Source organism: Temnothorax longispinosus, chromosome 1, assembly GCF_030848805.1.
Source record: "Temnothorax longispinosus isolate EJ_2023e chromosome 1, Tlon_JGU_v1, whole genome shotgun sequence".
Lineage (NCBI taxonomy): Eukaryota > Metazoa > Arthropoda > Insecta > Hymenoptera > Formicidae > Temnothorax > Temnothorax longispinosus.
Genome location: NC_092358.1, coordinates 10268081 through 10295203, shown reverse-complemented (window position 1 = coordinate 10295203; position 27123 = coordinate 10268081). Strand labels below are relative to the sequence as shown.

Here is a 27123-nt window from a genome sequence, read left to right as displayed (position 1 = left end):
GTACAAGAATATCGCGATTAAGTATATTGCGTACGCAAATGTCAATACTTGCAGTGTTACCGCGTGTTGTACATTTATATTCTATTAAGCGCAATGATCGAAAATGTACACGACGATTCTCTTTATGTGTCACACATAACTTGCAATCCTCTTAAATTAGTTTTATAACGAAATAATTCTATTAACAGTATTATTAGCAGTATGGCTTCGAGGCGAGGGAAGCCCCGGCAAGACTATATGAGGATCCGGACCGAGTGCCGGAGACGTGTCACTTCTGGGCGGGAAACAAATTTCTCTGCTAAATCACTTGTTCGTTTAGGAAAAAATATAACAGCCAGATGTTCCCTATATTGTTTTTGGTCTTTGTTGTGGCCGTTAAGGTATTCAAGAAGACCACTCCTAATGGTGAGTACGCTCGACTCTGCTTCAAGCTACCCTGTCTTCCTTAATAAGCCGCGCTTAATAATCGTTATATCAAAATATCTTGCTCAGGCAAAATTACGGTATATCTGGGCAAGAGAGACTTTATCGACCATCTAGATCATACTGACCCCATCGACGGTGTTATCGTCGTAGAGAATGATTACCTTCAGGGGCGCAAGGTCTTTGGTCAGGTTGGTAAAACGTAAAAGACATTCAGCGCGTTCTTGCAAAAATATTCTTGGATGATTCTTGAAAGATGTTCAGCACATTTCCTATTAATATGTAATATTATATTATACTTAGGTCTCGACAACCTACCGATATGGCCGAGAGGAGGATGAAGTTATGGGAGTCAAGTTCAGCAAAGAGCTAGTATTGTGTCAAGATCAGATAGTACCGCAGAAGAAGGAGAAGCAGGAGACTACAACGATCCAGGAGCGCTTGCTGAAGCGTTTGGGTTCAAATGCATATCCATTCACGTTCCATTTTCCACAGACGGCTCCTTGCTCGGTCACCCTGCAACCCGGCGACGATGATCAAGGAAAACCCCTAGGAGTCGAATATGCTGTGAAAGTATTCGTTGCAGACAACGAAGAAGACAAGGTATCGAAATAGGAGATAAGAAGATATATGTATAATAAAAGAAGTTGATGCACAATATAAAAACAAATTGATAAAGTAACGTGTATCTAAAATTTTAAAGCAGAGTTTCTGCAATAACCTGCTTTTTACTTTGTCAGGGACACAAAAGGTCCTCTGTATCATTAGCCATCAAGAAGCTACAGTACGCTCCACCGACGCGAGGCCGCCGACTTCCCAGCTCTTTGATTTCTAAGGGATTCACCTTCTCCCAGGGCAAACTGAATCTGGAAGTCACTTTGGACAGAGAGATCTACTATCACGGCGAGAAAGTTGCGGCGAACATCACAGTTACGAACAATTCACGAAAGGCGGTGAAGAACATCAAGGTATATTCTAAGATTAAAATAAAAATTTTGAAAAAAATTTCTACTTGTCGCATTTTGCTGCCATCGCTATTTCTTCTTCGCAGTTGTACGTGGTACAACATTGCGAGGTGACCATGGTAAATGCCCAATTTTCGCGACACGTGGCTAGCTTGGAGACCCGCGAGGGTTGCCCGATCACACCGGGTGCATCCTTCACGAAGCAATTCTATCTTGTGCCTTTGGCCAGCAGCAACAAGGATCGGCGTGGCATCGCTCTCGACGGGCATCTCAAAGTGCGTAACAAGCGCTTGAACAAGTTTGAAATGATTAAATCTAATTATTTTATTAATCCATTACTCTTTTTCTTTCATGGCAATGTATGTTATGCTGCTAAAATATGTAAAAGATTATATAACACTTTACTGATATCATATTTAGTATATCATATTTAGTATATTATTATATATTTAAAGATATTAGTTATGCAAAGACTAATGTTTTAATATAATATAAATATTAATATATAAAACATTAATATTACTAATAATGTACCAATATATAAACCAATAATAATGTGGAAAAATCCATTTTGATTATTCCATTTAGGATGACGACGTAAATTTGGCATCCTCAACTCTGGTAATGGAGGGCAAGTGCCCGGCTGAAGCCTTGGGTATCGTGATTTCTTATTCGATCCGAGTAAAGTTGAATTGCGGTACTCTGGGTGGCGAGCTGGTCACCGATGTTCCATTCAAACTGATGCATCCGACCCCTGGTATGTCGCTTAGAATATTCTTATCTTAATTAGATAAAATATTTTACTTTTATTTTTGAACAAAAGATTCAATTCAGAATTTAAATCAAGCGTTTCAAACTTTCAATTCGGATTGATTTAAGCGGTTCTTTTTTCCATTTACAGGTGCCATTGAAAGAGAAAATGCCATATTAAAAAAAAGCAAGAGCATCGACAGGGCACGGTACGAGAACTCTTGCTACGCCAACGATGACGATGATAATATCATATTTGAAGACTTTGCTCGTTTGCGCTTAAACGAACCAGAGTAAATTAAAGAGAGATAAAGAGAGAGCGAGAGAGAGCGAAAGATTAGCGCTTTTTATCTTGCGATCGATCATTTCAAAAGAATCCTGAGCTTTTTGCTCACAATGGATTATTTTTCGCCTTAAAACCAACTTTACCTTTTAGATATTAACATTAAATCTAAAGTGAATTATTATACACAATTAAAAACTTTAAAATATTATAAGTAATTCATTTAAAATTTGCGTCTTTTTGGATTCTTTTGACGTGATTTTCAGTGAACGAGCTATATTCAGTGAATGTAGGTAAAAAAAAGACCACTATTAAAATTAACTGTATTATAATATTATGAAACTGTTACTAAAGAAAAAAAACGAAAAGAATACAAAAAAAGCGAAAAGATAATTAAATATAAAAAAATCGTCTCGGAATTTCTGTGCAATGGTGGTGGTTGGACAGAAATTCGTTGCGAGACGAACAAAAAAAAGAATGTCAAGTAAAGCTAATAATTCGTTTGGTTAAGTTTAAGAATTTCCCGTCTTACCAGAAGTGACATGGTATATTATTCGTCCCACTTAATTTCTTATGGTTTTACGATACTCCACACATTCAATTGTTTATTTATTAGTAAAAAAACTGTTGATTGACGGTATTGTTCAGTTGCAATTACATTAGAAAATACATATGAAACTGTAAAAACGCACCTTTTATCTTTTCTCTTTTCAAACCGATTAATCCTTCAAATGCTATAGTGAATACATGCATCTGTCTTACATTTATCGATAGAGAAACACGTACAGGATGATCCTGTCAGGATTGCTATGTCGCTATAAAAGATCGTCGCATCATTATAAAAAATTATATATATATTTTGTGGCTATACAAAATATTACAGGGAACAATACCAAATCAATATCAGTCTTATGCAGAGCATTGTGAAGACGACGACTCTCGTTGTTCTTCGTCTAGTCGTACATATGCGAGTAATATTCCTGATACGTCTGGATATAAACCTCCTTCTCTATAGGCGTCATTTCCGCAATCAAGGTGTCGTTAACGTCGGTGATCGCGACTGTCTTGCCACCGACACTCACGGTTGGTACTAATTCATCGTCCTCGGAATCCATCGCCTCTACTTCGCCTATAAATCAATTCGGCAATAGTAATATTTAAGAAAATACAAATTAATTAGCAATCATTTGGATGCTTTGCGAATTTCCTTTTCATCATTTTTTCAGTTTCGAGATTTTTTTATCTTATTATTCTCTTGGCTTTTAAAAGATTAAACGTCTTAATGTCAGAATCCCTTGACAAATTTTTTCTTACCGGTATCAACTGCCTGCATTTCCGCGTCCTCCTCGTTATCGCTGCTGTCGCTGGATTCCTGTGGAAGCACTGCTTTGATAGACGTGGAATTGGTGCCGCCCTTCTTCTCATGAGCCAGCAACACCGACATAATGTCCTCGCCTTGCTTATTATTCATCGTCGTATTTGTGGCAGTGGCTGCAGCTTTGTCCAAGATGCTATCTTGCGTATTCACGCCGTCAGGCTGTAAGACATTCGCGAATTAAGAATAAGAGCCGTAAGGAAACGACACGACAGAACGACAAAAATACCTGTGAACCGTCGGCATTGATAACTGTGCTTTCCATCATCCATATAGGTCTTTCCTTTCTGTGATTCGACGCACTGTCATCGGGAGACTCGTCTCCGATGGTAACGTCCACTCTGGTGTCCTCCACCATGAAGCCTGACATTCTAGTCGCTTCACCTGACCACTGTTCATTAGGTCCTCTAAGACTGCTCGGTTTTCTCATGTCGATACTATTGAAAATAATTAATTTTAATAAAATAAACCTTTTTAATATATGAACATACGTTTAAAAACACGTACCCTCGAATAGTGTTAATATCAATGGGTTCTGGTTCCAGTATTTCAGGTGCCAATTTGATTCCTTCTACTTCCCTCAATAGTATATAGAGCGGCTCCAACTGTTCATTGAACTTTGCTAATAATAATCTGGAATCTTTTTTTGGAAGAGCAGACTGATCTTCTTCCACTATTTCCCGACAATATGTACATCTAAACTCGCCGGTTCTCATGTCAAAAAGTTGATCCGCCTATACAGGAATTTAATAAAATTTTGTCTGTACCACCAACTTTGAATTAATATTACAATGTAATATTGTATTACACTACTGTACTATTTCAATTATTATATTATTTATCACTTATCACTTATATCACTTAACATAAGAATATGATAAAATAGGATCAAAAGTAAAATTTGATTTTTTCTTAATTAATTCAATTCTCAAGACTTTATCATTTGTACCATATTGCTATACTTACTTCGAGATCAGTAAATGTCTTTAAACAACTCGGACACTTAAAGCTAGCTCTACTGGTTGCATCTCTTTCCTCTGTTTCCATTCTCTTTCTCATTAAATCAAGCTTATACTTCACCACATTTACAAACGTCTAAAACAAAGATATAAAGCTTTACAAATCATTGTTCCATTTGTTATTAGTATTTTCTGTCAAATTAAAGAAACCTGCAATCATTTTATGCACCTTATAGTTAATAAAGTAATAGTTGACTTTCTGCGCTTTGCCATCTGATCCTGTCTCCATCTTCAATCTCACTTGAATGAACTTGTCATTTCGCAACGTTGATATCCTGGCTCTCAACATCTTACGTTCAAACTTGAGCAATTCACAAATGTCATCTTCTTTCATACCTGGCACATTTTTTTTATATTAACAAAATATTTATTTCAATCGCAAAAAGATTTTCTAGATCGGTAATTACTTACATGGATTCCTGACCAACATATCCACAATTAATGCATCTTCTATCGAGTAAAATCCACGTACGACGAGACGTGCCAGTTTCTTCAAGCTACTAGGCACCTCGGTGACAAGTCTTTCCTCAGCGCTCATATTTTAAGCGATCGAGATTAGCTTTTTGACGATCGATATCGTTGCCGAATAACAATAAATTTTATCCACAGTACTATTATTGTTATTATTACAATGCTACTATCCGTTTACATGTTAGGCTCACAGTTTCATGCCAAACGCACTTTACCATAGTTACACGCACTACATTCTCCAGCGATACGGTTGCTACATGTGCAGAATTGTAAGCGTATCTTCATCTTTCTCCTACAAATCAGATCAACGCGTTAAAAAAGAAGACGTTTCACAGCAAAATATTGACGAATACGTTAGAAAAGGGCAGCTTCACGAATGCAAATATTTACACCACGAATTCTTACAATGTTCAGAATTTTCTCTCCCTTCTGTTCTTCCCCTTCCTCCGTCGATTATCGTTATATTTGTCCTGAGCTGGGACACATCGCCCTACGCTTCGGAAATTTTTGAGAAATCACGAGAACACGATCCTACACCCGTCAGCGCGCGATGGATCTACGATCGCGGCTGGATCTAGGTTAGGATCGGGAAAATCCCGCAGTACGCCACGGTATTGCGCCGCATGATGCCCGACGTTTTCGCGAGCCGCCGCGAGCGCGCACGGCGGAATATACGAACGCGGCTGAAGCACCGAGCGCGTTTGCCAACGGCCGCGCGACCGCGCGCGCATGCGCCAACTTTGTCCCCAATTTTCGAACGCTGCGAAATGTAAATCCCTAGAGCGGCTAATAGCGTTTTCGATTTGCGACTCAAACCGACTCGGGTCGCATCATGTATACAGGAGCTCCGGTAACTTAGCCGGTCAACTTCGACTTTATTAATTTTCATATTTTTTTATCGTTTGTTGGTCGTTTGTTGGTGATTGTTGGCTTAATTACAACGTTTGTTGGTTCTTAATTTTTTTTTAAATTTAAAAAGAAAAATTAGCATTAAGTTAGCCGGAAAAATTTTATTTTAATTTCAAAAAAGCCTAATCGATGCGTAATCGTTTGCTGATGATTGTTGGTCTAATTTTAGCGTTTGTTGGTTTATTATTAGTCTTAAAAACGAAAAAAAACGAAAAATTATCTCACATATTAAAGTAATCGAAGATTGGTTTATTTGCCTACGACTTAAGCTTTATTTCTATCAATTTAAGGCTAACATCTATAAAACTGCCATATGAATACGGGCCTTAACATCAATATTTGAACGTAGTCACTTTGAAAGTATTCTTAGAAAATGCATCTGATATATCTACATTTCAAAGCATTTGAAGAAATATAAGTTTATAAGTTCTACTTTAAACATAAAATTGTGCTTAAAATGGATTAATTATGAATTTATCATTTTCTTCCCCCATGAACTCTTCATTCAAGACGCCTAATTGTCAAAGTACGTATAAAATAAATGTCAAACTTACCATATGTGCTAAAAAAAAGATAGAATAAAGTATATCATACATACCTAAATGTGATCACTTAAAAACATGATACAGTGTTTCATGATATGCGCATTATGTTTGCGTTTAAAGAACTGAAATTTAAATAAGTTGTATTTTTATAAATAAAGATTATTTATGTGATCATTAAGAATATATATTATTTTATAAGAATATAAGCTTCAACCTGATTGAATTTACATAAAATTGAAGAGAATTCTCGTATTCATACGTGAATATACGTTTCCTAGTAGAATTCTCTTGAAAAAAAAACCTACTTCTCCAATGTATGCTTCCGTTTCTCACTTGTGGAAAGTGTTTTACTGTAAAAATTATAGATTTGTTTAAAGTAACAAAACGCCATTTTTTTAAGAACCTTATATATTATTTCATACAATTTTCATATAGATCCTAATGTTCATGTCTTTTACAATAAATAAGTACTATATGTATCAACAAACGCTAAAATTAGACCAACAATCATCAGCAAACGATTACGCATCGATTAGGCTTTTTTAAAATTAAAAATAAAATTTTTCCGGCTAACTTAATGCTAATTTTTCTTTTTAAATTTAAAAAAAAATTAAGAACCAACAAACGTTGTAATTAGACCAACAATCACCAACAAACGACCAACAAACGATAAAAAAATATGAAAATTAATAAAGTCGAAGTTGACCGGCTAAGTTACCGGAGCTGTATACAGGACTCTAGCATCATTGACGTGGAATACATACATATCTATGTATGTATTCCACGTCCATTGATGCGACCCGAGTCGGGTCGAGTAGTAAATCGAAAACGCCATAAGTTTTTTCATAATGGTGGATTCACATTGCGTCCGATGTCCAATAGAATTCTTTTTCTAGAGATTCTACTAGAGTCTTTCCTATTGGTCATCGGAAACCATGGAACCATGCTCGACGCGCATGCGTAGAAAATTGCGCGAGGACTGCGTGGCACTGCCACCAACATGACACAAAATTGTCAAACGACTGTCTGTCAAATGTCAAAATTGTCACAAATAAAGAATATATTTGACAAGATTTATCAATGGCGGCGATCGATAAAGTTAAAATTATTGTAGTAGGCGATTCAGGTAAACACGAGAGAAATGCTTAAATATTTTCAAATACAGTACTTTTCTGTTTTTTTTTTAAATAAAAATATCACTGATGATACCTTTGTAAATATAATATTTTAAGTCAAGCAGAATATGGGATAATTATTACGATAAAGATACTTCTCATTAATGTGTCTATTAATATCTCGGAGATATTAGTAATTTTCAGATATTTAGGTTATGTATAATTATGTATGTATGGTAACCCATATTGTGAACTATCATTTGTAAAAGAGAGATATTATTTTTATAAGAGAATTTATGATCTATATAATGATAATAACTAGCTTCATTATCGTAGGCGTCGGTAAAACATCGCTGACACACTTAATATGCCAACAGCAACCTATCGGCAATCCTTCCTGGACGATAGGTTGCTCGGTGGAAGTCAAGCTGCACGAGTATAAGGAAGGCACGCCAAATCAGAGGAGATACTTCGTCGAGCTATGGGACGTCGGCGGCAGCCAAAGTCACAAAAACACAAGATCTGTGTTTTACAATCCTACAAATGGTATATACAATTTTTTATAATGGTTAAAGGTGCCTATTATTAGTTCGATGTATGGATGCGTAATTGTGACAGAATGTGACAGTGATTGCAAATGTATGTCATTCACAACTAGGCATAATATTAGTCCACGATTTAACAAATCGTAAATCGCAGCAGAATCTGCAGAAATGGCTGGAGGAGGTTTTAAGTAAAGACGGAACTTCCTCAAGGTCCAAGTCGTTCGAGGACTTTGATCCTGAGAAGTTTGTGGGCTCGACTCAGGTGACAGAAATTTTTTCGAGCTACTGCGATATACTAATATCGAACAATATGAGCGTGAACAAATAACGCTTATTTCTAGATTCCAATTTTAGTCATTGGCACGAAGCTCGATCTGATCTCGGGGTCCAATTTCGTAAAATCCAACATACACAGACGTTCTGCGACCATCGCGGAGGAATGTGGTGCCGACGAAATATTTTTGGTAAATATCGCTCACTCGACAGACTCGCCCAACACGCTTGACATGCTTTATCTCAACAGGATTGCCGTCAGATAAGATCTTTAGCGGCAGGCTCCAGTTCGTCCGTGAAGCTCAGCAGATTCTTCGACAAGGTTATCGAAAGACGCTACTATTCTTCCAGAGAAGCGTTCAGTCCTGACAAGCGAAGGCCGCCACTGCACACTTCTTCGCTTTATTCAAAGTTTTATCATAACGACTGAGTATGCCAAGAGTATTGGGTACTGTATGTACCCAGAGGTCTCGAGGAGGATCTTATTTCGCGTTACGCAATCGTTCTTGTGACAAAAGCGTTTTAGGATTGCGCGGATTAAGTATTGCAAGGCTATCAATCTCGCATTTCTTATCCACATTCCTAATCTTCCTATGGAAGTGTCTTGATCAGATATGCTCAAAAGAGAGGGACAACTGTGAATGTATCATAGATAAAAATATATTAGGCATTCGATAATTTTCCATATATCTATATTGTAAAGACATCGCATTGTACACAATACTTATTTTATATTATAATATAACGTAATATGTAATCTATTAAGTGTTATTATGTTATGCAAATATAATTATTCATAATTATTAATTATGTGCAAAAATATACCACATATCTTTGTTATAAATCGATGTAATGAAAGATCTATGTACTCTATTTCCTACCTACTATTATCTATTAATGTAAAATATTCTCTATTAAAGTAAAAAAAATATTCAATATATTTCGATATTGAGAAATAATAGCGGTTCTAGGGTGCCGAATGGTGACGCGGATTGGTCGATATAGTTATTTCGTGGTAATTTTCCTCGCGAGTCCGCTCTCGCGTGACGGCGCGCGGCGAACCGGAGTCTTTCAAAAGTCACACGTCTTCTCGAATCCGGGCGGGCAGAGGCGCGTGACAGGTGCGCGGGACGTTATCCGCACGTATGGTTTAAACGGACAGTCGCGTATAGCGGGGGAAAGCGGGCCTTTCCTCCTGGGCGCTGTATCAGCTGTGTGTAGCCCCGTGGACCACGCGCCTCCTCCTTGGGACCCGAACGTGAGATTGACGTGTACCTGTTCACGTGTGTGAGTGCTTTAATTCGGCAGGCACGTGCCGTCCATGCGTTTGCCTGCCATTTTTTTTCGTCAAGGTTATCGCGCCCGCACCATTAATAGATACCGACATACCTAATAGAGGTAGATAGCGTCGACGCGTGTATTCGCGGGAAGATTATTCCTGCCAGATTTTTCTGACTGTAGATGATCCCGATCAAATCCTGATTAATTTAATCGGTGATTAAACTCATTAAGCAGTACCATTGTTTTAATAACGTGGATAGTATTATTAATTTTTGTTGTTTAATATATGAAAAAAAAAGATTATAGGGGCGACGAATTATACAGCTGGAGATTTTAAACGATTCTGTCGATTGAATTAGCCGTCGATTAAATTAATCGGAGTTTAGTCAAAGTTGTCCTACACGTCCGGATCGTTAGGCGTGACACGCTCGAGCGACCCGGTGAATCAGTAGTTCGTAACAGTTGGCTTTTTTCCACTTTCTAGGTAATATACCCGCAATTAAGTATGTCTTGTCACCTCGCGAAGAAGTGCGCTAGCGCGAATAATCTCTGTCACGCGTTGACGCGTGTACGACCTATGATTTGCATTCAGAGATACAGCTACGCTCACGATATAGACATGAACTTGAGCGGCGGACCGGTCAGCGTTCTGAAGCAGAAAATAGCGAGGGGTGAGCTGGCGAGCGATGCGTACCAGATGAAAGTGGCGCAGACCCTGCAGAGAATTTACCAAGAGGTACACGATTACAAGCCGCAGCAGTTGAATCTGTTGGAAAAATGGTTTGGCAGCAAGCGGAGGGATGCGCCGAAAGGGTTGTACATTCATGGAGCGGTGGGTGGAGGTAAAACAATGTTGATGGACCTATTTTACAATTGTTGCCAGGTATCTCTCTGGTTGCTTGTTTGCGTAAGCACCGTGCGTGAAAAGCTAGATTATATATCTCAATCTTTTTGACACGATAACGCATGTTTGTTTTTCGTACAATCTGGAGATGATATGACAGAGATAATATAACGGTTTTTGCGTAATTTACATGACTTGTTGAACGGTTGTTGAAGTAACAGATAAATAAGTAACAGATATCGCGGGGAAGATTTTTAAAATTGAAACGAATAAGTTGAACAATGAAATGAAAGTAAATTGTTTATAATCAATTGGATTGAGATAAATTATATAGCTTTCCATGTGTGGTACAGAACGAAAATGAATTTTTCCCATGGCATAATATAATGTACTTTGAAATGAAAATGTTTCAGATTGAAAATAAAAAAAGGTTCCATTTTCATTCCTTCATGTTGGACGTGCATAGTAGGGTGCACGAGGTGAAGAAGACCATTGTACGAGATGTCACTAGCACCAAGCTACAACCTTTTGACCCGATACCTCCGGTAGCCTCCGGCATTGCAGAAGAGACTTGGCTGCTGTGCTTCGATGAATTTCAGGTTGAGATTCATATTATTTTCAAGAGAGGAAACACCACTTGTATGTCCCAGTCTACAATAGGTGTTTTAAGCCCTAAGCCTTAAGAAATTGTTCGATCACAGTTGAATTTGAGGGGAATAATTGACTGTGATTGTTCAATTTCTTAGAGCTTAAAACGCCTATTGTAGACCGGGATTAAGGCTCAACTATAAATAAAAGATCAATGAAAACAGATGCATTGCAGGTGACGGACATCGCGGACGCGATGATACTGAAGCGACTGTTCACGGAGCTGTTCGACAACGGCGTGATAGTGATCGCGACCAGTAACAGATCGCCAGACGATTTGTACAAGAACGGGCTGCAGAGAGTAAATTTCGTACCGTTTATAAAAGTGCTGAAAGATCATTGCTTGGTCAGCAACTTGGACTCTGGGATAGATTACAGATTGAAATCGGGATCCGGAAATAAGAAGATATACTTCACGTATGTAGAAATGTGATGCGTACAATTTGCGACAATTGTCTATATCGTCACCGTTTAACAAATCCGTGTAAATTACACAAAGAAAAGGCAAGGACGCCACGAACGACGTGGATAAGGTCTTCAAGTACCTGTGCTCCATGGAGAACGATGTGGTACGACCGCGTACGATCTCCATAAGGGGACGCAACGTCACTTTTCGGAAAACCTGCGGGCAGGTGTTGGATTCCACATTCGAGGAATTATGCGACAGGGTGAGATGTCTTCCACCTCGTGAAGTATATATGTACACTATATTGATTAAAATTAATGTATAATGCAACTAATTGATCTCCGTACAGCCTCTCGGAGCGAGCGACTATTTGCAATTGAGTCAAGTGTTTCATACTGTCATAATAAGGGACGTGCCTCAGTTGAACCTACGACTTAAGTCTCAAGCCAGGCGATTTATTACTCTTATTGATACATTGTACGATAATAGGGTAAGAATCTATTATGAACTATACTATACATTTGCAGTTTGAGACATCAACTCATCAATCTTTGCATTATATAATTGATTTAAAAAAATTAATTATACCGATTATAATTGATTAAAAAAATGAATTATACACAGAAAATTTTGATAAAATAGAAGATACGGAACTTTGGCTATGAATAAGTTAATGTAAAGTTGTATATATAAATAACGAAAGTTTATTAAATTGTAGGTACGGGTAGTTATGTCGGCAGCTGTACCACACACGCAATTATTTTTATCGGAAAGCGAATCCGAATACTCCGAATACACCGATGAGAAAAGAATGCTGATGGACGATTTGAAGATTTCGCATGGCTCGGTATTTTATAAAGCCGATTTTGTAAAGATGCGAATCTCTCGCGTATGAAACTAATTACATTATGTTAATTTTGTTCTCAGGAGGATCACAAGGCAAACATCTTTACTGGCGAAGAGGAAATCTTCGCGTTCGACCGTACCGTGTCGCGACTGTCCGAGATGCAGACCTCACAGTATTGGGAGCAATGGGAGCACCACAGATAATGATAGTTTTAAAATTAGCGCAAATAGATTTGTATAGATCTGTATTAATTCATCTATTTAAGGCTAACGAAGTTGTTAGTATTGACGATTGTAATTTTTACAGAACGATCTCTTGCGCGGGCAGTTACTTAAACTTTCGTCCGGCGCGCGCGTTTCGCTCGCGGCGTAACTTTCGCGCTTTCTCAGTATTTTGTCTCGTAAATTATTTTCTTGGGGACAAAAGCTCCTCGGGTTACCTATGATATTATTTATAAGATTATTTATGAGCATAAAATCATACGTGCCGATTGCCGAGCCGTAATACAAATACGTATGTTTGTATGATACAAATTGTATCTGTGCGTGTACATATGTAAAAGTTTCAATTACATGAAATTTTGCACTCATGATTCATGTGTTATTCACTTTGCTATAGTTAAAGATCGCTGATCGCATACAACTTTAAAGTGTGCTACAATGATGTTCTGTATTTAGTCATCGACGATCGGTCATATCAGTGTTTTGATTATCCATGTATCCAGCGAGGCCTAGCCACATCACGTATACACGTGAGAAATCTGTCCGTTTGTTCTTTTTCGAAGAACTTCCTAAACTGGTGCACATTAGTGCAATAAGTTAGAGTGAGACAAATATATTTCATTTCACTCTAACTTATTACATCAATGTGCACCAGTTCAGAAAGTCTTCGAAAAGGACGGACGGTCTCTTCGTACTCTTCGCGCGCGAACAGTTATGCTAGGTCTACAATGGCTGCGTTCCTTTTGACGCTTTCAGCGCTGAAAGCGTCGCTCCATCTCTATTTGATATTCAATGTGCAACGGAGATAGAATAATGCTTACAGCGCTGAAAGCATCAAAAGGAACGCAGCCAATGCGAGTCGTAAAGTCGTGAGTCGTAAGAATTGACCAATCACAATCGAATTTGAGAAGAATAATCGACTGTGATTGGTCAATTCTTACGACTCACGACTTTACGACTCGCATTGTAGACCTAGCATTACTGACCTGCTGGCGATAAAAACACAAAATATAAACATGCTTTTTTCCCCCGAAATTCGATAGATACAAGAAATCGTTGACCTTCGAAGCGATTATTATCCCTGCTGGATGCGTGACGTGCGAAAAATTGGTGTATCACGTTATTACAAGTACAGTTCGCTCAGTTCGCTGTATCGTTCTGTATTTCGTGCCTATCATCCTTATCACCTGTAGCCGTAGGAGAAGACAACTGGGCATAATTGTTTCATTTCGAACGGAGATTAACGCAGATCACAGAACATTCTTGGAGGGCTACGATAATCACGTGTCCTAGCAGAGGTTGCGGTAGCTTAGTATAAACTTGTCCAAGTTTTTCGCTCGAAATTATGGATAACCGTCCGGTAGTCTTTCACGTGACCGACACGATCCAAGGTAATTAATATAATAATTTTGATCCTATATCATTTTATCTGTTTTGTATTCTTATTACTTTTATGTGTAACACATATTAATATGTATTACACATAAAAGTAATAAGAATACAAAACAGATGAAATATATATTTACTTTTATACATATATTTATAATACTTTTACGTATAAGTAATAAGAATTATGTATATATAAATAAAGTTGTCATAATATATAGTATTTATATATTATCATATTTGAATTTTTTTTACTCTAGCCTGGCTAAAATTCTTGGAAGTGTACATTAATGAGCCAGCAGTACACAAAAGTGTGCGACAAATAACTTATTTGGCAGAAATGATAACGGGAGACAATAAAGTAGCTTGGTTATTAAAGGCAATAAGTTTTATTGACTTAACTTCTTTGAGTCATGACGATACGAGCAGCACTGTTGAAGAATTGTGCAAAAATGTAAGTTAGAACATGAAATTATCCTTTAATGTGCATAACTGATTGATTAATTAATATTACAGGCTGTAAAACCCATAGAAAAGCTACCATTTGCATGGAATAATCCGCTTCACACAGCTGCTGTTTGTGTTTATCCGTCCAAAGTAAAAGATGCAGTATCTGCCTTGAAAAAATTTAAGAATAAGGAAGATGCAGTCAAGATTGCTAGCGGTAGGAAACGAAACGTTTCTTCTGTGTTGTTATATTCACCTGATGTGCAATATAACAATATTATTTAATATAATTTTTGTATCAGTGGCAGCAGGATTTCCTTCTGGACAATATCCATTAGAGACTCGATTGCAGGAAGTGCGCTATGCCATAGAATACGGAGCGCAGGAAATAGATGTTGTGATCGACCGATCATTAGTTATAAATCATGAATGGGTACAGCTGTATAATGAGCTGGAAGCTATTCGTTCAGCTTGCAATGAAACTTATGATAAAGCTTCCGATAAAGCTTCTGATGAAAATAAGAAGAAAGAACAAATATGTTTGAAGGTTATAATATCATCAGGGGAATTATTTAATTTGAGAGATGTGTACAAAGCGTCGATGGTAGCTCTGTTTGCTGGCGCTGATTTCATCAAGACATCTACAGGGAAAGATACAGTTAATGCGACATTGCCAATGGGCATTGTTATGTGCAGAGCGATAAAAGAGTTCGAAAGACTGGCCGGAAAAAAGGTACGGCGGTTTACTGATCTTTGTGATAACCGAGATCATTTATAATGGTATCTTTTATTTTCAGATGGGCTTTAAACCTGCCGGAGGCATTAAGACTGCGCAAGAGGCTTTACAATGGATGGTCTTGGTTAAGGAAGAATTGGGAAAAGATTGGTTGACACGTGATCGTTTTAGGATTGGTGCATCCACCTTATTGCATGACATTTGTAGTGAAATTGTTAAAACGTATGAAGACAGTAAAGCTCAATTCGTAGATGTCAGTGAAGAAAAGGTATTTAAAAGCGAAGAAAAAAAAGATGAAAGAAAAAAGAAATGAAGAGGACTTTCAGATATTTAAATCTGGTGGAAACAGTGATATTTTTGTACCGTTTATATATATTCGCAATTTTAAGAATAGTCTGTTTTTGTTTCGACAAATTTAAATAAATTTTATTTCAAGATGCTGTAAGAGTTAATTGATTAAAAAATTCACCCTAAGCTAAAATTAATTTCAATTTCAGTCCAACTTTATAAGTTATAGTGAGATTGTAGACACAATTACTTTCTTGGAAGATAATCGGGAAAAATCTCTCGCACGAATCGACTGTTTTTTTTTTAAGAGATAGTCTTATCACCAAGTTTCCAACTGGTTGCTCCAGTTTTTTAACAACGAATCGACTGTAAATCGTGCGAGGTTAGACCGAGGTTAGATAACGATTGCAAGAAAAAGTGTTAATTATGGCCACGATATGTATTTTTATAATTTTGTATGACGCTTGCAAGCTAGTAAGTTACTGGACAAATCATGATCACATCATGGTTTGGTTAAACATTGTATCAACAATATGGCGTAACCAATCAGACTCGTTATCTCGTCTAATAATAAGCCAATTAATAAGTCATTAAATGAAGTAACTAATCACGTTTCGATCGACACTGAAATGTGTCAACAATATGGTGTAGCCAATCAGGCCGTTACGTCGTTGTGCTTGTTTGATTGTACGTACATACATACATATATACTGTTGCAAAACAGATACACTCGATCTAAAATTATTCCAAGATCCATAGATCGATGCTTGATTATATGAAACCTGATAATATGTAAAGAGAGTTAAATTAAAAACTTTTACAATTAAATTTGTAGTTAGTATTGTTAAAATTGTTTTCGTTAAGCAATGCGAAGATATCTATAAAATTTCTCACAATGTAATCGTTGTTCCTGATGCGCTTTCTCTCTCTCTCTCTCTCTCTTTCCTCTCGAAAAAAAAGACAGCGTACGATTAACACAAACAGTTAAAAAAATGACAAAATCGATTCAAGCAGCAAAATAAAGCATTATTAGCAATACTAAAATATTGTTGGATATAATTTGAATAATATAATATACATATAGATAAGGATAAAAAAAGAAGAAAATATATTATAAACAATTGTACATATAATATATTACATATTATAAATTATTATTATATATTATATGTTGTATATAATAGATATTATATAGATAGACTATTATATACTATATATATTATTACAGACAAATATATAAATAAAAAAATATAGACAATTATACCCATCTCAGTTTTTACATCAAAATGAATGAATGTCGACTGTCGCCTTTTTTTTTACTATGACCAAGAAATCTCATCTCTCGTACTATTTCGCGAAAAATACAAGTAGTGCAAAATACGTCAGAGCGGGCGATATCGCGACGCCCATGCGTCTAAATATATCGATCAGTAAATAGATTCTACATAATTGACATACTTGGTACACATAACGTCGTTGCGGACACGTAAATACGCAAGTATCTTATTAAAATCATCTCTATTCCATTGTAATTAACGTGACGCAACCAAGATGTAAAAATTGCAAATAATCAGCGCTTAAATTTTGGAGAATTTTGGGATCTAATCGGATATTAGTGCGTTGTCGCTACAAGAAAAATTTTATTTATTAAAATGTATCGATATGCGGTATAACTGTAATCTAATTTCGCGAAAAAAACGCATAAAAAAAACAGATTACAGCGTAGTGGATCTAATTTCTCGCTTTATCTCAACGTTCCGTAATCGAGTTTCATGAAATCGAAAGCGTATTTGCACGTGTCGAAGATTTGCACAAGAATCAAACGGCTGTTCCCAGATAACAAGCGTATTTAACAACCATCTCAAAGACATCTTAAGAACGTTATTATCTGGGTAAATGCGATCAATATATTCAGTTCTTCGCTCGCATCCCTGGTGAAAAAATTTCTCATATTTTCTCAGAAACTTTGTAAGATTTGAGACTTATGAAAAATTCTGAAAAAATGTATCAAATTTCTGAGATACTTTCAAAAATATTTGGATGAAGATTTTCGGAATATTTCAGTATCCGTATGAAAATTTCTGACAAATTGCACAGATTTTCTCATATTTCTTCTCATTATTATTCAGATTTTACAAAGATGATTTGGAGGAAAAAATCTGAAATAATTTGATCAATTAATCGTCAAGACGTTTCAACCATGGGTTTTGGTCCTTCTAAATTGATTAATAAATTAATAAATTCAATTTTGACGATTAATCGATCAAAACTATTGGCCGTATTGTTATGATTAAAAAACGATAGTAGGGTCGATGAAAAAAGTCTTTACTGTTATTTGTATGTATTTTTCTTATCGGGTCAAGATAGGAAGTTAATTCTTCAGCGTGTTTTTTTCTGCAATACAGTCGAGAATTGAAGACGCAAGTCTTATTTGAATTACGCAAGTTTGGGCCCTCCTTTCGGGAGCATTATTCCCGAAAGGAAAGGACTCATTCAAACTTGCGGATCCGTCGGGGATCCGCGGAGGCGGGCGTAATTCGCCACCGGAAATCGAGGCTCAAATCCAATATAGATCGATCAGTAAATAGATCTCGAGCCGGCGGCGGCGCGAGAGCCCCGCGTCATCGGCTGCTCGTGCCCCTCGCTTGTAGTATTTGCAGCTTGCAAGCTCCGCTGCGTCTTGCCGGTCTTGCCCTCTGGCAAAGCCTGTCGTGACACCGTTTCGGCCGCATTGCGCCGGGCAACGGCCGGGCCCGGCCCGTCCTTCCGTCACCCGTTCGGCACTTTATTCCGCCGCGCTAGTATTCTCGCACGGCTCGCCGCCGGCTCCAGCGGCCGTTCCGCGGCGTTTCGGCTGTGTGTCACGCACCCAGCGAATGCGGTGAGTCCCCCGCACGTGCAGCGATCTCGCATCTCGCGCGTGCAGCACCCCCGCGTCTACGCGCCGCGCGGCGTCGCATATCCGATCGACCACCAGCCAACCCCCCCGACTCACCTCCTTGGGAAAAGCTCCGTACCCCCGCACTAGCTATAAGCTCGGCCCGCCGCGCTCTCGGCAAGTAATATATACACAACACCACCGAGCAGGATATACCGTACCCGTCGGCATACACTCGGGGACCACCTCGTCACTCGTCATACACTCTATATTCGGATGCCCGCCGCTTCCGGGTCGGCATAGCGCGGATTCGCGCGCGGCTCGGCGAGGCTCGGCTCGGGAGTAAAATAATGGAATTTAAGGGAGAGATCGCGTCCGTCGGGATTACGCTACTTATGCATTTGCGAGAAAGACTTTGGACTGCAATGTATGACGATTCGCTACACGAAAGTTGAATCGTTTAAGTCGAATATTTCCGGCGAGTCGCGTACATGTCGCGAGTTTGCTCGATGAACGCTAGATCCAGGAAGCGAGATCGGCGCGATACCGATCGCGCTTGGTTTTTCCGTTGTGGAAAGATGGCTTGGATTGTCGCGGATAAATCGTGGAGGCCGATCTTCCATCAGCATCGGGAATCTGAATCCATCGAGATCACGATGGTTTCGATTATTCTTGCGTAAAACTCCGGCATTCGCGCGAATGTACATATATTCTCGCTTTCACTTGACGATGTTTTTATTTTGTAAAGAAAGAAAGATGCGTTGTGCAAATTAAGCTGTGTTTATTTCAGCAATATTGATTTAGCAATTATGACTAGAATTAATATGAAGATATCATCAATCACTTGATGACGACGTTTGATTTCCTCACACGTTGCTCGTATGTCGGTTAAAGTTTATTTGCCGGTTTAAGTTCTATTTAAGATTTATGATTATATTTTTAGACATATACCTTACCTTGGCACTTCGCGACTTCGCGTAACCGGAATCGTTGACCCCTCTCTAAATGACGCATATTTTTCATCAGGATATATAGTATTGTTTACTTCCTCGGTTGCATTCGTAAACAGCGTTAAAATAGTACTGGAAATTGCATATTCGACATTTGCGTTGTCATATCACTACTACGCCTCGCCAAAATCCTGTTTTTGGCAAAAACAAATTTTATATTCGAATCTTACGTAATATAATCCGACCAAACTCGAAGTATTTAAATATTGTCGATTTAAAGATTTATGATAGGAAGAATATATGAGAGCAATGCATGTGTGATGTTAAAAAAAATAGCAATTAATTTATTTAATTATAAAAAGACGATACAGAATTTGAGGAATACTTGCGACATAATCGATTGATACAATCGCTCTTTCCTTCGCGAACGCATATAATTCCAATTTAGAATATCTATTTGAACGTGAGAGTTTCCTAAATAAATAATATATTACAGCTTTGCTCACTTTGTTAGTTAACAGCCGATTAACAGCCCGATTATGAAATCGATTGTAACGTCCAGGATCCTGTAAAAAAAAAGTTTGTTTACCATGATTAGGATACATTTTTATCGATACTTTATCGCCTTATTGTAAAAATAAGTCTGTCAAATATAATTTCAGATGTAGAGCGTCATGGCAATCAGCATAAAATTTACAAAATTTGACAACACACCATGGGGCTTTCGACTAGCTGGTGGCAGCGATTTTCCGCAGCCGCTTACCGTTATCAGAGTGAGTTTTCCATTTCTCTTATCTAGCGATTATTGATGCTAATGAGGATATTAAAATCACGAGATTATAATTCAAATAATATTAGCTATTTTTATATTCCTAACACGAATACAAAATCGGACGTGGTAATTCTTCTTTGAATCAATTTAAGCAATTTAATTATTATAAATATCATATTGTTTTTATCATTCCCTCTGCAATTGAATCCAAAAGCTAAAAGAGTAGAATAAAATCAGGATTGAGAGAATCGAGCGGGATAGGTAATCACGTTGAATTTTTGAAAAGGAGCAAGACGTAAAATGTGAAACGTGATCTACAGGTCATGGAGGGAAGCCTGGCCGAATGTATGGGTTTAAAGGTCGGCGATGTCGTAGTAAGATTGAACGATCAATCGATTAGCAACTTGACTCACGGACAAGCGCATGAAGCATTAGTACACGCTGGCAACAATTTCGTTTTAGCCGTGCAAAGGTAAGTCTCTTGCGACGATGATCGATTATGGGACAGGGAAGATACAGTAGCATATATTGCATCTCTCTTACGCAGTCTTGCCTGGTGGAAAAATGTCTCAGAATTTTTGTATTATTAATCGGAATTTCTATAAAAATTTTCAGACTTTCTTAGAATGCTCAGAATTTTTCAGATTTTTTTTTATACGAATTAGAACGTTTTTCAGAAAAATTCTGACAAAATATTATAATAATAGAACACTTCATGTGTGTGAGTGAGTATATATATATTTTTCAGAATTTTTCATAAGTCTTAATTCTTACAGAGAAAATATGAGAAATTTTTTCATCAGAGTTTCCTTTGGAACGTATTTTACACACAATTGTAAATACACACGTTCAAAATTGAGATGTTTTTAATTTCTTGGATTACATCATTTGAAATATTGCGATGGATAATATTCCTCCAACCGTTTAAATGTTTTTCTTTCGTTTCGTCTGTTAGAAATTACTTGATAAAAAAACCATTTTACCCCGTTGGACTATTCAAGAATATAAGTTAATTAGATTCATGCGTACACACACACACATAATGTTTACATTGTTATACTGACAAAACAGGAAATGGAGATAAATGCCCGATCGCGATCGCGGTTGCACCGCGGCCAAGACGAGTAAGCGGGTACATAAATGCAACAGCTATGTCGACCGCGGCTCGTATAAATTAGGTTCTTGTCCTATGCGGTCTCTCCCGGGAGAAATCGCTCTTAACCAATATTAGTTCCCGAGATTATTGATATTTAAAGTTGCGCCATGTGTCGAAACGGCGAGCAAAACACTTTTGATAAATGCGCAATTTGCTACGGAATCCCGATTGTCTGTTTTTTCTTGCTGCTGCATACAAATACATAATTAAATCTAATAAAGTACATTGTATACATATATGTACATATAATAAAAAAAATACAAGAAAAAATATATATAAGAGGAAGATGAATAAAATATTTGAAATACGTAATCAATCTTTAAATATTATGCAACTTTTGACTGAACCAATGTAGCATATAGACATAGGGACATCCGAAAGTGCGGAAGAACCGGCCAAGGCTGCGAATTCTTTCGATCGTCTTACGTCGTTACCAAGATCGGATTTAATTTCGGATCGCGATGGCCGAAGGCTGTAACGAATTTAATGAGTCCTCAAGGATCTCTCGTGCCTAACGAGAGAGCCGTACCGGGCGGCGCGCGTCATTCATCGCCGGCATACTCTCGGTAATAACTTCGGCGACGCGCGGCAAGAATATCCCGGCGTATGAGCTACGTGTGTGGCAATGTATTGCGTCACCTATAAATAGGTGACCCAGAATGAGAGATCTGTTTATCATTGGTCGGCGATTTTATTGCTGGTCCCCGGTCGCCGGTCGCGCCCCGTTCTCTCGCCGTTTGTCGCATTCGTGAGATCCGCTAATATCCGCGCGGAGAGCGCGAGAGAGCGCGAGACCGACACCCGGAATCCGCGCGCGCGGTGCATTCGGCATATAATCCCGGTATCCGCGCGCATAATCGCGCACCGCGAGCGGGAGAAAGTCTATTTTCTTGGTCGCTGTGTTTGTTGCTTGCGCAGAGAGGAGGAGGCACGAAAGGCAGCCGAGGCGATATCGGAAGAGAACATCGTCCCATATAAGATCGCTGTGAGTATATCCGTGAGATGAAAGGTAAATAGCATCCCTGTGTGCGTGTTGCACTATTAACTGGTGACAAGGACTCTTCGACCATTCATTTCCATCTTTTTCCCCGGAGCACATCTGCGTTTCTTTCCCGCGTACTTTCTCACGTCCACGAAACTTGAAAATCTTTTACGTGAATTTCTGAAGAGAGACTTTCTCCTCGTGGATTTAAAAACTATATGAGAAAAAAATAAGTGTTCACGTCGCCAAGTAAGAGTTAAAAGAATCGACCTTTTTCTCCCATTTTCCCTACTAGATAAGAAATGTTTAAAATTGATGTGAAAAATATTCTTATAGAATTCGAAAAAAATTTTATTATGCAACAAAAATTTGTTATATCACGATTCTTGAAATATCTGATTTGCTATAATAATAAATTGAGTATACTAACTCTTTTGAATGCTCTGCTCGCAACAGCACGATTCCTATTTGTTTCCCACCTACAATTGAAAAAAATCGCGATATTTTTCACCGGAAGTTAAACCTCGGCTTTCATCGGGGAAAATCTTTGATCTCGCGAATCCGCTTGACATTTAAAGAGAGATATGGTGTACCAGAGAAAGTGGCGACGAGACGATGACGTCGAGTTTGCTTATTAGCTTGCAGACTTACCGCCGGTCTTCCCAGAACAGATCTTAAAGGAGGAGACAGTGATCGAGCGGTACGAAGAGGAGAATACCGTCGACGTCGTCGAGCCGTTGTCCGCCGAAGACGAGATCAGGCAAGAGGAGAATAAGCTCGCGGAGGAGAAACTGGTGGACGCCAACAGCGAGATCGTGCCCAACAAAAATCTCACGGATGACGAGATCGCTCAGCTGATCCTCGAGGAGGAGGAACTCTTGTCTGATAAAGGATTATTGGGGTACATTTCCACGATTGTCGAGTCCAACTGATGATAACACCGCGCGATTAAAGATTTATTCATCCCCTTATCATCTTGTCACTTAAAGAGTTCAAGCAAAACATTTTTTCAGTAATTAATCAAAAACATTTGAAACATATAAGAATTTTAAGCAGTGGTTCTAAAAAAATGTCAGGATATATTTATATTATTATTAAAGTCGGACACTTTGTTTACTCGTTGCAGAATTCTCAGTTTGAAAGTAATAATTAAAATTAATTTCGAGAATATGTAGAACGCATATATTCTCTACGAATTTTATAAATTACTTTTTATTAGTTTATAAATTAATGTTAGTAATAAAATACAGATAATTCTTTTCAATAATAATAACGATAACTTTCTCCGCGTCTTTGTGACACGGTTAACAGAGTAAACTTCAAGAAATTAAGACCGCGAGCCTCGATCCTGAAAGATTCAAAGGTTCTGGAGGAGCTGCAGCACATCGCGATAGCCGAGCCTGAGAGGGTGCAAGAGTTGAAACGCGCCTCCACCTTCCTCCAGAAGCCCCAGCGACCGGTGCCGAAGTCAAAGAACGAGCCGAAGGTTGAAGAGGACGAAGGAGAGACTTACAGGGTCGTGATCAAGAAGCAGGACAAGAAGACGGTAATCGCGCGTCTCGTGGAGAAGGGTCTGTTGCCGCCAGGATCGGAGGCGACCGTCGCCAGGACACCGGAACCGCCGGAACCGTCCGAGGTAAAGATGCATGAAACGGAAAAACTCGAAGAAAATCGTCCCCCTGCCCTGTCCGATTCAAGTTCCTCGTGTTCAACCTGCTCTCTCGATAACACTGATAATTCATTGTCGCCCCCACGTCCTTCGGAATCCGATTCGAACGAGTTTCTCACCTCTGAGGATCACCTGGCGCGTCATGCGACATACAAATGCAAATCGAAGCTCCTTCATGTCAAGCCGAATCAGTCTCGAAGATACAGTTCCGCCGGCAGATACGACGAAATCGAAGCGAGATCGCTTTTCAAAGGTCGCTACCTGGAAAACGTTCTTCGCGGTTACGCTCGTTCCTGCATTCTTCGCGATCGACAAGTCGACGAGTTCGCGAAGACGAGATCGGGAAGCGTACACTTCAAGAAATGTGATTTGTTAAAAAATATCGGCCTCGATGGCCTTTCATCGAGCGAGACCAGAAAGAGGACGAGCAGGTGCGCGCGAGCGCACTACGCCGAGAGGATTCTGCTCCGAAATGTCAGCGCTGTCGCTAGACACTTTCGTTCAAAGCCGAAGACGACTCGCGTCCGCGCCTCCAGAATGAAGGGAAGATATCTGGCGACATATCTGAGACACGAAAGCACCCGGCTGATGTCCCTGATTACGACACTGTTCCAGTTTTTGTTGCAGAGACCAGGCGTCTCCGAATCGTCGAACTTGTCAAGGATTCACGAGCGACGTTCGAGTTTCAAGGGTCGCTACCTTGAACACGTTCTTCAAAAGAATGTCGCTCCTATTCTCGAACACGTCAGGGAGACGTGCTTTACCGACGATCAACCGAAGATAATCGAAATAAAGAAACAGGACGGGCCGAAATCTACAAGAACGAAGGGACGTTACGTGGAAAAGTGTCTCCATCGGCAGAATCTGCGCCTGAGATCCGCGTTGACGAACGTTCTTGATCACGTGAAGAACAGTCTCGATAATCTCTTCGTCATCACCGCCACATCATCGAAAATGAGACGCACGATGAGAGGTCGATACTTCGAGCGGCTGGTTCGCAGAAATCTCGAGATCCTTGAACTGTTCGTGGAATACGTTCGTTCCAGAATCTCCGAATGGCTCGAGGAAGGTTTGTTGTGCACATCGCGAAATGAATTTCCTGTCATTACCATCAGTACTTCCAATTGCATTGCCGACGATGCAATTCCAAACGAGCAGCAAACTGATAAAGGCATCTTAAAGATCTCCGAGTGGCACGAAGATGGTCCGTCCTGCCCGTTGCAAAAGGAATCGACCCTTATCATTAACACTTCCGACAATCTAGATCCGAATGAAGAAGAAATTGCTGAAAATGGATGCAATATTCTTGAAAGCAATCCGGTCTCGTTCGAAGAAGCTGATGAATGTCCCGACTCGGCCAAGCCTACGAACGTGGTCGCAGAAGAGGAAGATACTCTTTCGAAGTTCTTGCAGTCCGCTGAGGATTACGTTTCCACCGAGGTCTTCCATCGTGGTAGCAGACGACTTTCAAAGTCGCGTAAATCCGTCGATATCACCGCCAAAGAGGACGATAAGGCACTATCGAAATTCCTACAGTCGGCCGAGGATTACGTTTCCACCGAGGTCTTCCATCGTGGTAGCAGACGACTCTCAAAGTCGCGTAAATCCGTCGATATCACCGTTAAAAAGGACGATAAGGCACTATCGAAATTCCTACAGTCGGCCGAGGATTACGTTTCCACCGAGGTCTTCTATCGTGGTAGCAGACGACTCTCAAAGTCGCGTAAATCCGTCGATATCACCTCCAAAGAGGACGATAAGGCACTATCAAAATTCCTACAGTCAGCCGAAGATTACGTTTCCACCGAAGTCTTCCATCGTGGTAGCAGACGACTCTCAAAGTCGCGTAAATCCGTCGATATCACCTCCAAAGAGGACGATAAGGCACTATCGAAATTCCTACAGTCGGCTGAGGATTACGTTTCCACCGAGGTCTTCCATCGTGGTAGTAGGCGACTCTCGAGATCGATCAAGCGAGAAGAGCAGGGAGAAGAGAATGTTCTGTCAAGTGTTCTCCGTTCGACCGGCGATTACGTATCCAGCGAGGTGTTCCATCGCGGAAGCAGAAGATTGTCAAGGTCGTCCAGGAGGGAATCCGTTTCCCTCGTGACTCCCGCTTCGTGGGGCGGTTTGAAGAGCATGCACTTCAATCTGCCTTGGTTCTCATTCAGGATGACCGAGAAGAGCAGCGGGGAGTGCGAGGAGAAGATCAATCCCGAAATCGAGCGCGACAATCGCAGATTATCGTTCGTACCGACGATTCTCTATCAGGGCATCACGAACCAGATCGGTATTGATTTCACGAAGCTGGCGGTTTATGCGTTCGTACCTTGTACTTCGATCATCCTTCTGTACATGTATAAGTAGTCATTGTCATCTAACGATCATCTTATGACGTTTATATCTTGTTTCTTTTGATGCTGCTGATATAATTAAACTGCAGATGTAATTTAGAATCGATCAAAAACTCAGTTCTGAATTCATTTAAGAATTCAATGTCAGTTTGTTAATTTCAATACGAATACGCCTATCCCGTGATTGTATTTAGATTTAATTATAGATATCACTTGTCCCGAAATGATTCTAACTGACCTCAGATTATTGTTATACATCTCTATATTTGTTCTAGAAACTCTCACAGATATTAGGTCATCGTGGATCACTGACATTCGTATAAAATGTCTCGTAAATGTGTCCTTGAATTTTACTGTAACCGTATGTTTGGTTTTTTTGTTATTAAAATAAGTGTTACCAGAGTGAATTCACTGTAGAATAATTGGAATGCAAAGGTAATTAATGTGACCAATTCAATACACAAGCGAAAAAGTGATTAACGTTTTCCTTATGTGATCCCTCAAATGTGTGAAATATGTTAATATGATTAAATATTGAAATAATTAAATGTTGAAATGGGTTATTTATACTTAGACTTCCTTATA

General features: G+C 39.0%; 6 protein-coding genes across 8 annotated transcripts; 5 read left to right on the top strand and 1 right to left on the bottom strand.

Moving 5' to 3' along the window:
* Nucleotides 1-246: 246 nt before the first annotated feature.
* On the top strand, nucleotides 247-3112 carry Arr2 (arrestin 2). The gene is made up of 7 exons (XM_071788899.1): nucleotides 247-405; nucleotides 493-614; nucleotides 727-1026; nucleotides 1164-1391; nucleotides 1475-1663; nucleotides 1977-2145; nucleotides 2290-3112. The coding sequence occupies exons 1-7, from the start codon at nucleotides 339-341 to the stop codon at nucleotides 2433-2435; spliced, it is 1221 nt and encodes a 406-aa protein (XP_071645000.1). The 5' UTR covers nucleotides 247-338; the 3' UTR covers nucleotides 2436-3112.
* Tfiiealpha (transcription factor IIEalpha) lies at nucleotides 2716-5956 on the bottom strand. 2 transcript variants are annotated; one of them, XR_011733739.1, is made up of 9 exons: nucleotides 5692-5956; nucleotides 5227-5578; nucleotides 4985-5151; nucleotides 4763-4891; nucleotides 4304-4530; nucleotides 4026-4233; nucleotides 3736-3958; nucleotides 3315-3550; nucleotides 2716-3236 (listed from the first exon to the last, which is right to left on the bottom strand). XR_011733739.1 is itself a non-coding variant. In XM_071788738.1 (8 exons), the coding sequence occupies exons 2-8, from the start codon at nucleotides 5351-5353 to the stop codon at nucleotides 3375-3377; spliced, it is 1257 nt and encodes a 418-aa protein (XP_071644839.1). In that variant the 5' UTR covers nucleotides 5354-5578; nucleotides 5692-5956; the 3' UTR covers nucleotides 2716-3374. The 2 variants fall into 2 exon arrangements, 1 of the variants encoding a protein (XP_071644839.1); XM_071788738.1 differs by having other exon boundaries at nucleotides 2716-3550.
* Nucleotides 5957-7704: 1748 nt separating this feature from the next.
* LOC139824797 (rab-like protein 3) lies at nucleotides 7705-9434 on the top strand. The gene is made up of 5 exons (XM_071797341.1): nucleotides 7705-7866; nucleotides 8192-8401; nucleotides 8514-8662; nucleotides 8742-8864; nucleotides 8924-9434. The coding sequence occupies exons 1-5, from the start codon at nucleotides 7821-7823 to the stop codon at nucleotides 9101-9103; spliced, it is 708 nt and encodes a 235-aa protein (XP_071653442.1). The 5' UTR covers nucleotides 7705-7820; the 3' UTR covers nucleotides 9104-9434.
* A 369-nt stretch (nucleotides 9435-9803) lies between these two features.
* On the top strand, nucleotides 9804-13291 carry LOC139824702 (putative ATPase N2B). The gene is made up of 8 exons (XM_071797243.1): nucleotides 9804-9960; nucleotides 10439-10837; nucleotides 11212-11397; nucleotides 11622-11863; nucleotides 11946-12114; nucleotides 12202-12342; nucleotides 12571-12699; nucleotides 12780-13291. Exons 2-8 carry the CDS (start codon nucleotides 10460-10462, stop codon nucleotides 12900-12902), a joined length of 1368 nt encoding a protein of 455 aa, XP_071653344.1. The 5' UTR covers nucleotides 9804-9960; nucleotides 10439-10459; the 3' UTR covers nucleotides 12903-13291.
* Nucleotides 13292-13893: 602 nt separating this feature from the next.
* Nucleotides 13894-15929, top strand: Dera (deoxyribose-phosphate aldolase). Its single transcript, XM_071797323.1, has 5 exons — nucleotides 13894-14311; nucleotides 14567-14760; nucleotides 14823-14970; nucleotides 15056-15486; nucleotides 15551-15929. The coding sequence occupies exons 1-5, from the start codon at nucleotides 14266-14268 to the stop codon at nucleotides 15800-15802; spliced, it is 1071 nt and encodes a 356-aa protein (XP_071653424.1). The 5' UTR covers nucleotides 13894-14265; the 3' UTR covers nucleotides 15803-15929.
* A 2554-nt stretch (nucleotides 15930-18483) lies between these two features.
* LOC139824580 (uncharacterized) lies at nucleotides 18484-27107 on the top strand. Of its 2 annotated transcripts, none has more exons than XM_071797122.1 (6): nucleotides 18484-18658; nucleotides 20268-20378; nucleotides 20698-20849; nucleotides 22452-22518; nucleotides 23154-23416; nucleotides 23827-27107. In XM_071797122.1, exons 2-6 carry the CDS (start codon nucleotides 20280-20282, stop codon nucleotides 26549-26551), a joined length of 3306 nt encoding a protein of 1101 aa, XP_071653223.1. In that variant the 5' UTR covers nucleotides 18484-18658; nucleotides 20268-20279; the 3' UTR covers nucleotides 26552-27107. The 2 variants fall into 2 exon arrangements, with proteins under 2 accessions (XP_071653223.1, XP_071653226.1); XM_071797125.1 differs by having other exon boundaries at nucleotides 18484-18832.
* The last annotated feature ends 16 nt before the right edge of the window (nucleotides 27108-27123 follow it).

Excerpts from the sequence above, each read along its gene's own strand:
- Arr2 (XM_071788899.1), top strand. The coding sequence starts at position 339 with ATGTTCCCTATATTGTTTTTGGTCTTTGTTGTGGCCGTTAAGGTATTC. Across the intron at positions 1,027-1,163 it reads CAGACAACGAAGAAGACAAG|GGACACAAAAGGTCCTCTGT; the intron begins GTATCGAAATAG and ends TTACTTTGTCAG. Across the intron at positions 2,146-2,289 it reads ACTGATGCATCCGACCCCTG|GTGCCATTGAAAGAGAAAAT; the intron begins GTATGTCGCTTA and ends TTCCATTTACAG.
- Tfiiealpha (XM_071788738.1), bottom strand. The coding sequence starts at position 5,353 with ATGAGCGCTGAGGAAAGACTTGTCACCGAGGTGCCTAGTAGCTTGAAG. Across the intron at positions 5,152-5,226 it reads TATGTTGGTCAGGAATCCAT|GTATGAAAGAAGATGACATT; the intron begins GTAAGTAATTAC and ends AAAATGTGCCAG. Across the intron at positions 3,551-3,735 it reads AATGCAGGCAGTTGATACCG|GCGAAGTAGAGGCGATGGAT; the intron begins GTAAGAAAAAAT and ends ATTGATTTATAG.
- LOC139824797 (XM_071797341.1), top strand. The coding sequence starts at position 7,821 with ATGGCGGCGATCGATAAAGTTAAAATTATTGTAGTAGGCGATTCAG. Across the intron at positions 7,867-8,191 it reads TATTGTAGTAGGCGATTCAG|GCGTCGGTAAAACATCGCTG; the intron begins GTAAACACGAGA and ends TCATTATCGTAG. Across the intron at positions 8,402-8,513 it reads GTTTTACAATCCTACAAATG|GCATAATATTAGTCCACGAT; the intron begins GTATATACAATT and ends ATTCACAACTAG.
- LOC139824702 (XM_071797243.1), top strand. The coding sequence starts at position 10,460 with ATGTCTTGTCACCTCGCGAAGAAGTGCGCTAGCGCGAATAATCTCTGT. Across the intron at positions 11,864-11,945 it reads AATAAGAAGATATACTTCAC|AAAAGGCAAGGACGCCACGA; the intron begins GTATGTAGAAAT and ends AATTACACAAAG. Across the intron at positions 12,343-12,570 it reads ATACATTGTACGATAATAGG|GTACGGGTAGTTATGTCGGC; the intron begins GTAAGAATCTAT and ends ATTAAATTGTAG.
- Dera (XM_071797323.1), top strand. The coding sequence starts at position 14,266 with ATGGATAACCGTCCGGTAGTCTTTCACGTGACCGACACGATCCAAG. Across the intron at positions 14,761-14,822 it reads TTGAAGAATTGTGCAAAAAT|GCTGTAAAACCCATAGAAAA; the intron begins GTAAGTTAGAAC and ends TTAATATTACAG. Across the intron at positions 15,487-15,550 it reads AAAGACTGGCCGGAAAAAAG|ATGGGCTTTAAACCTGCCGG; the intron begins GTACGGCGGTTT and ends TTTTATTTTCAG.
- LOC139824580 (XM_071797122.1), top strand. The coding sequence starts at position 20,280 with ATGGCAATCAGCATAAAATTTACAAAATTTGACAACACACCATGGGGC. Across the intron at positions 20,379-20,697 it reads AGCCGCTTACCGTTATCAGA|GTCATGGAGGGAAGCCTGGC; the intron begins GTGAGTTTTCCA and ends CGTGATCTACAG. Across the intron at positions 20,850-22,451 it reads TTCGTTTTAGCCGTGCAAAG|AGAGGAGGAGGCACGAAAGG; the intron begins GTAAGTCTCTTG and ends TTGCTTGCGCAG.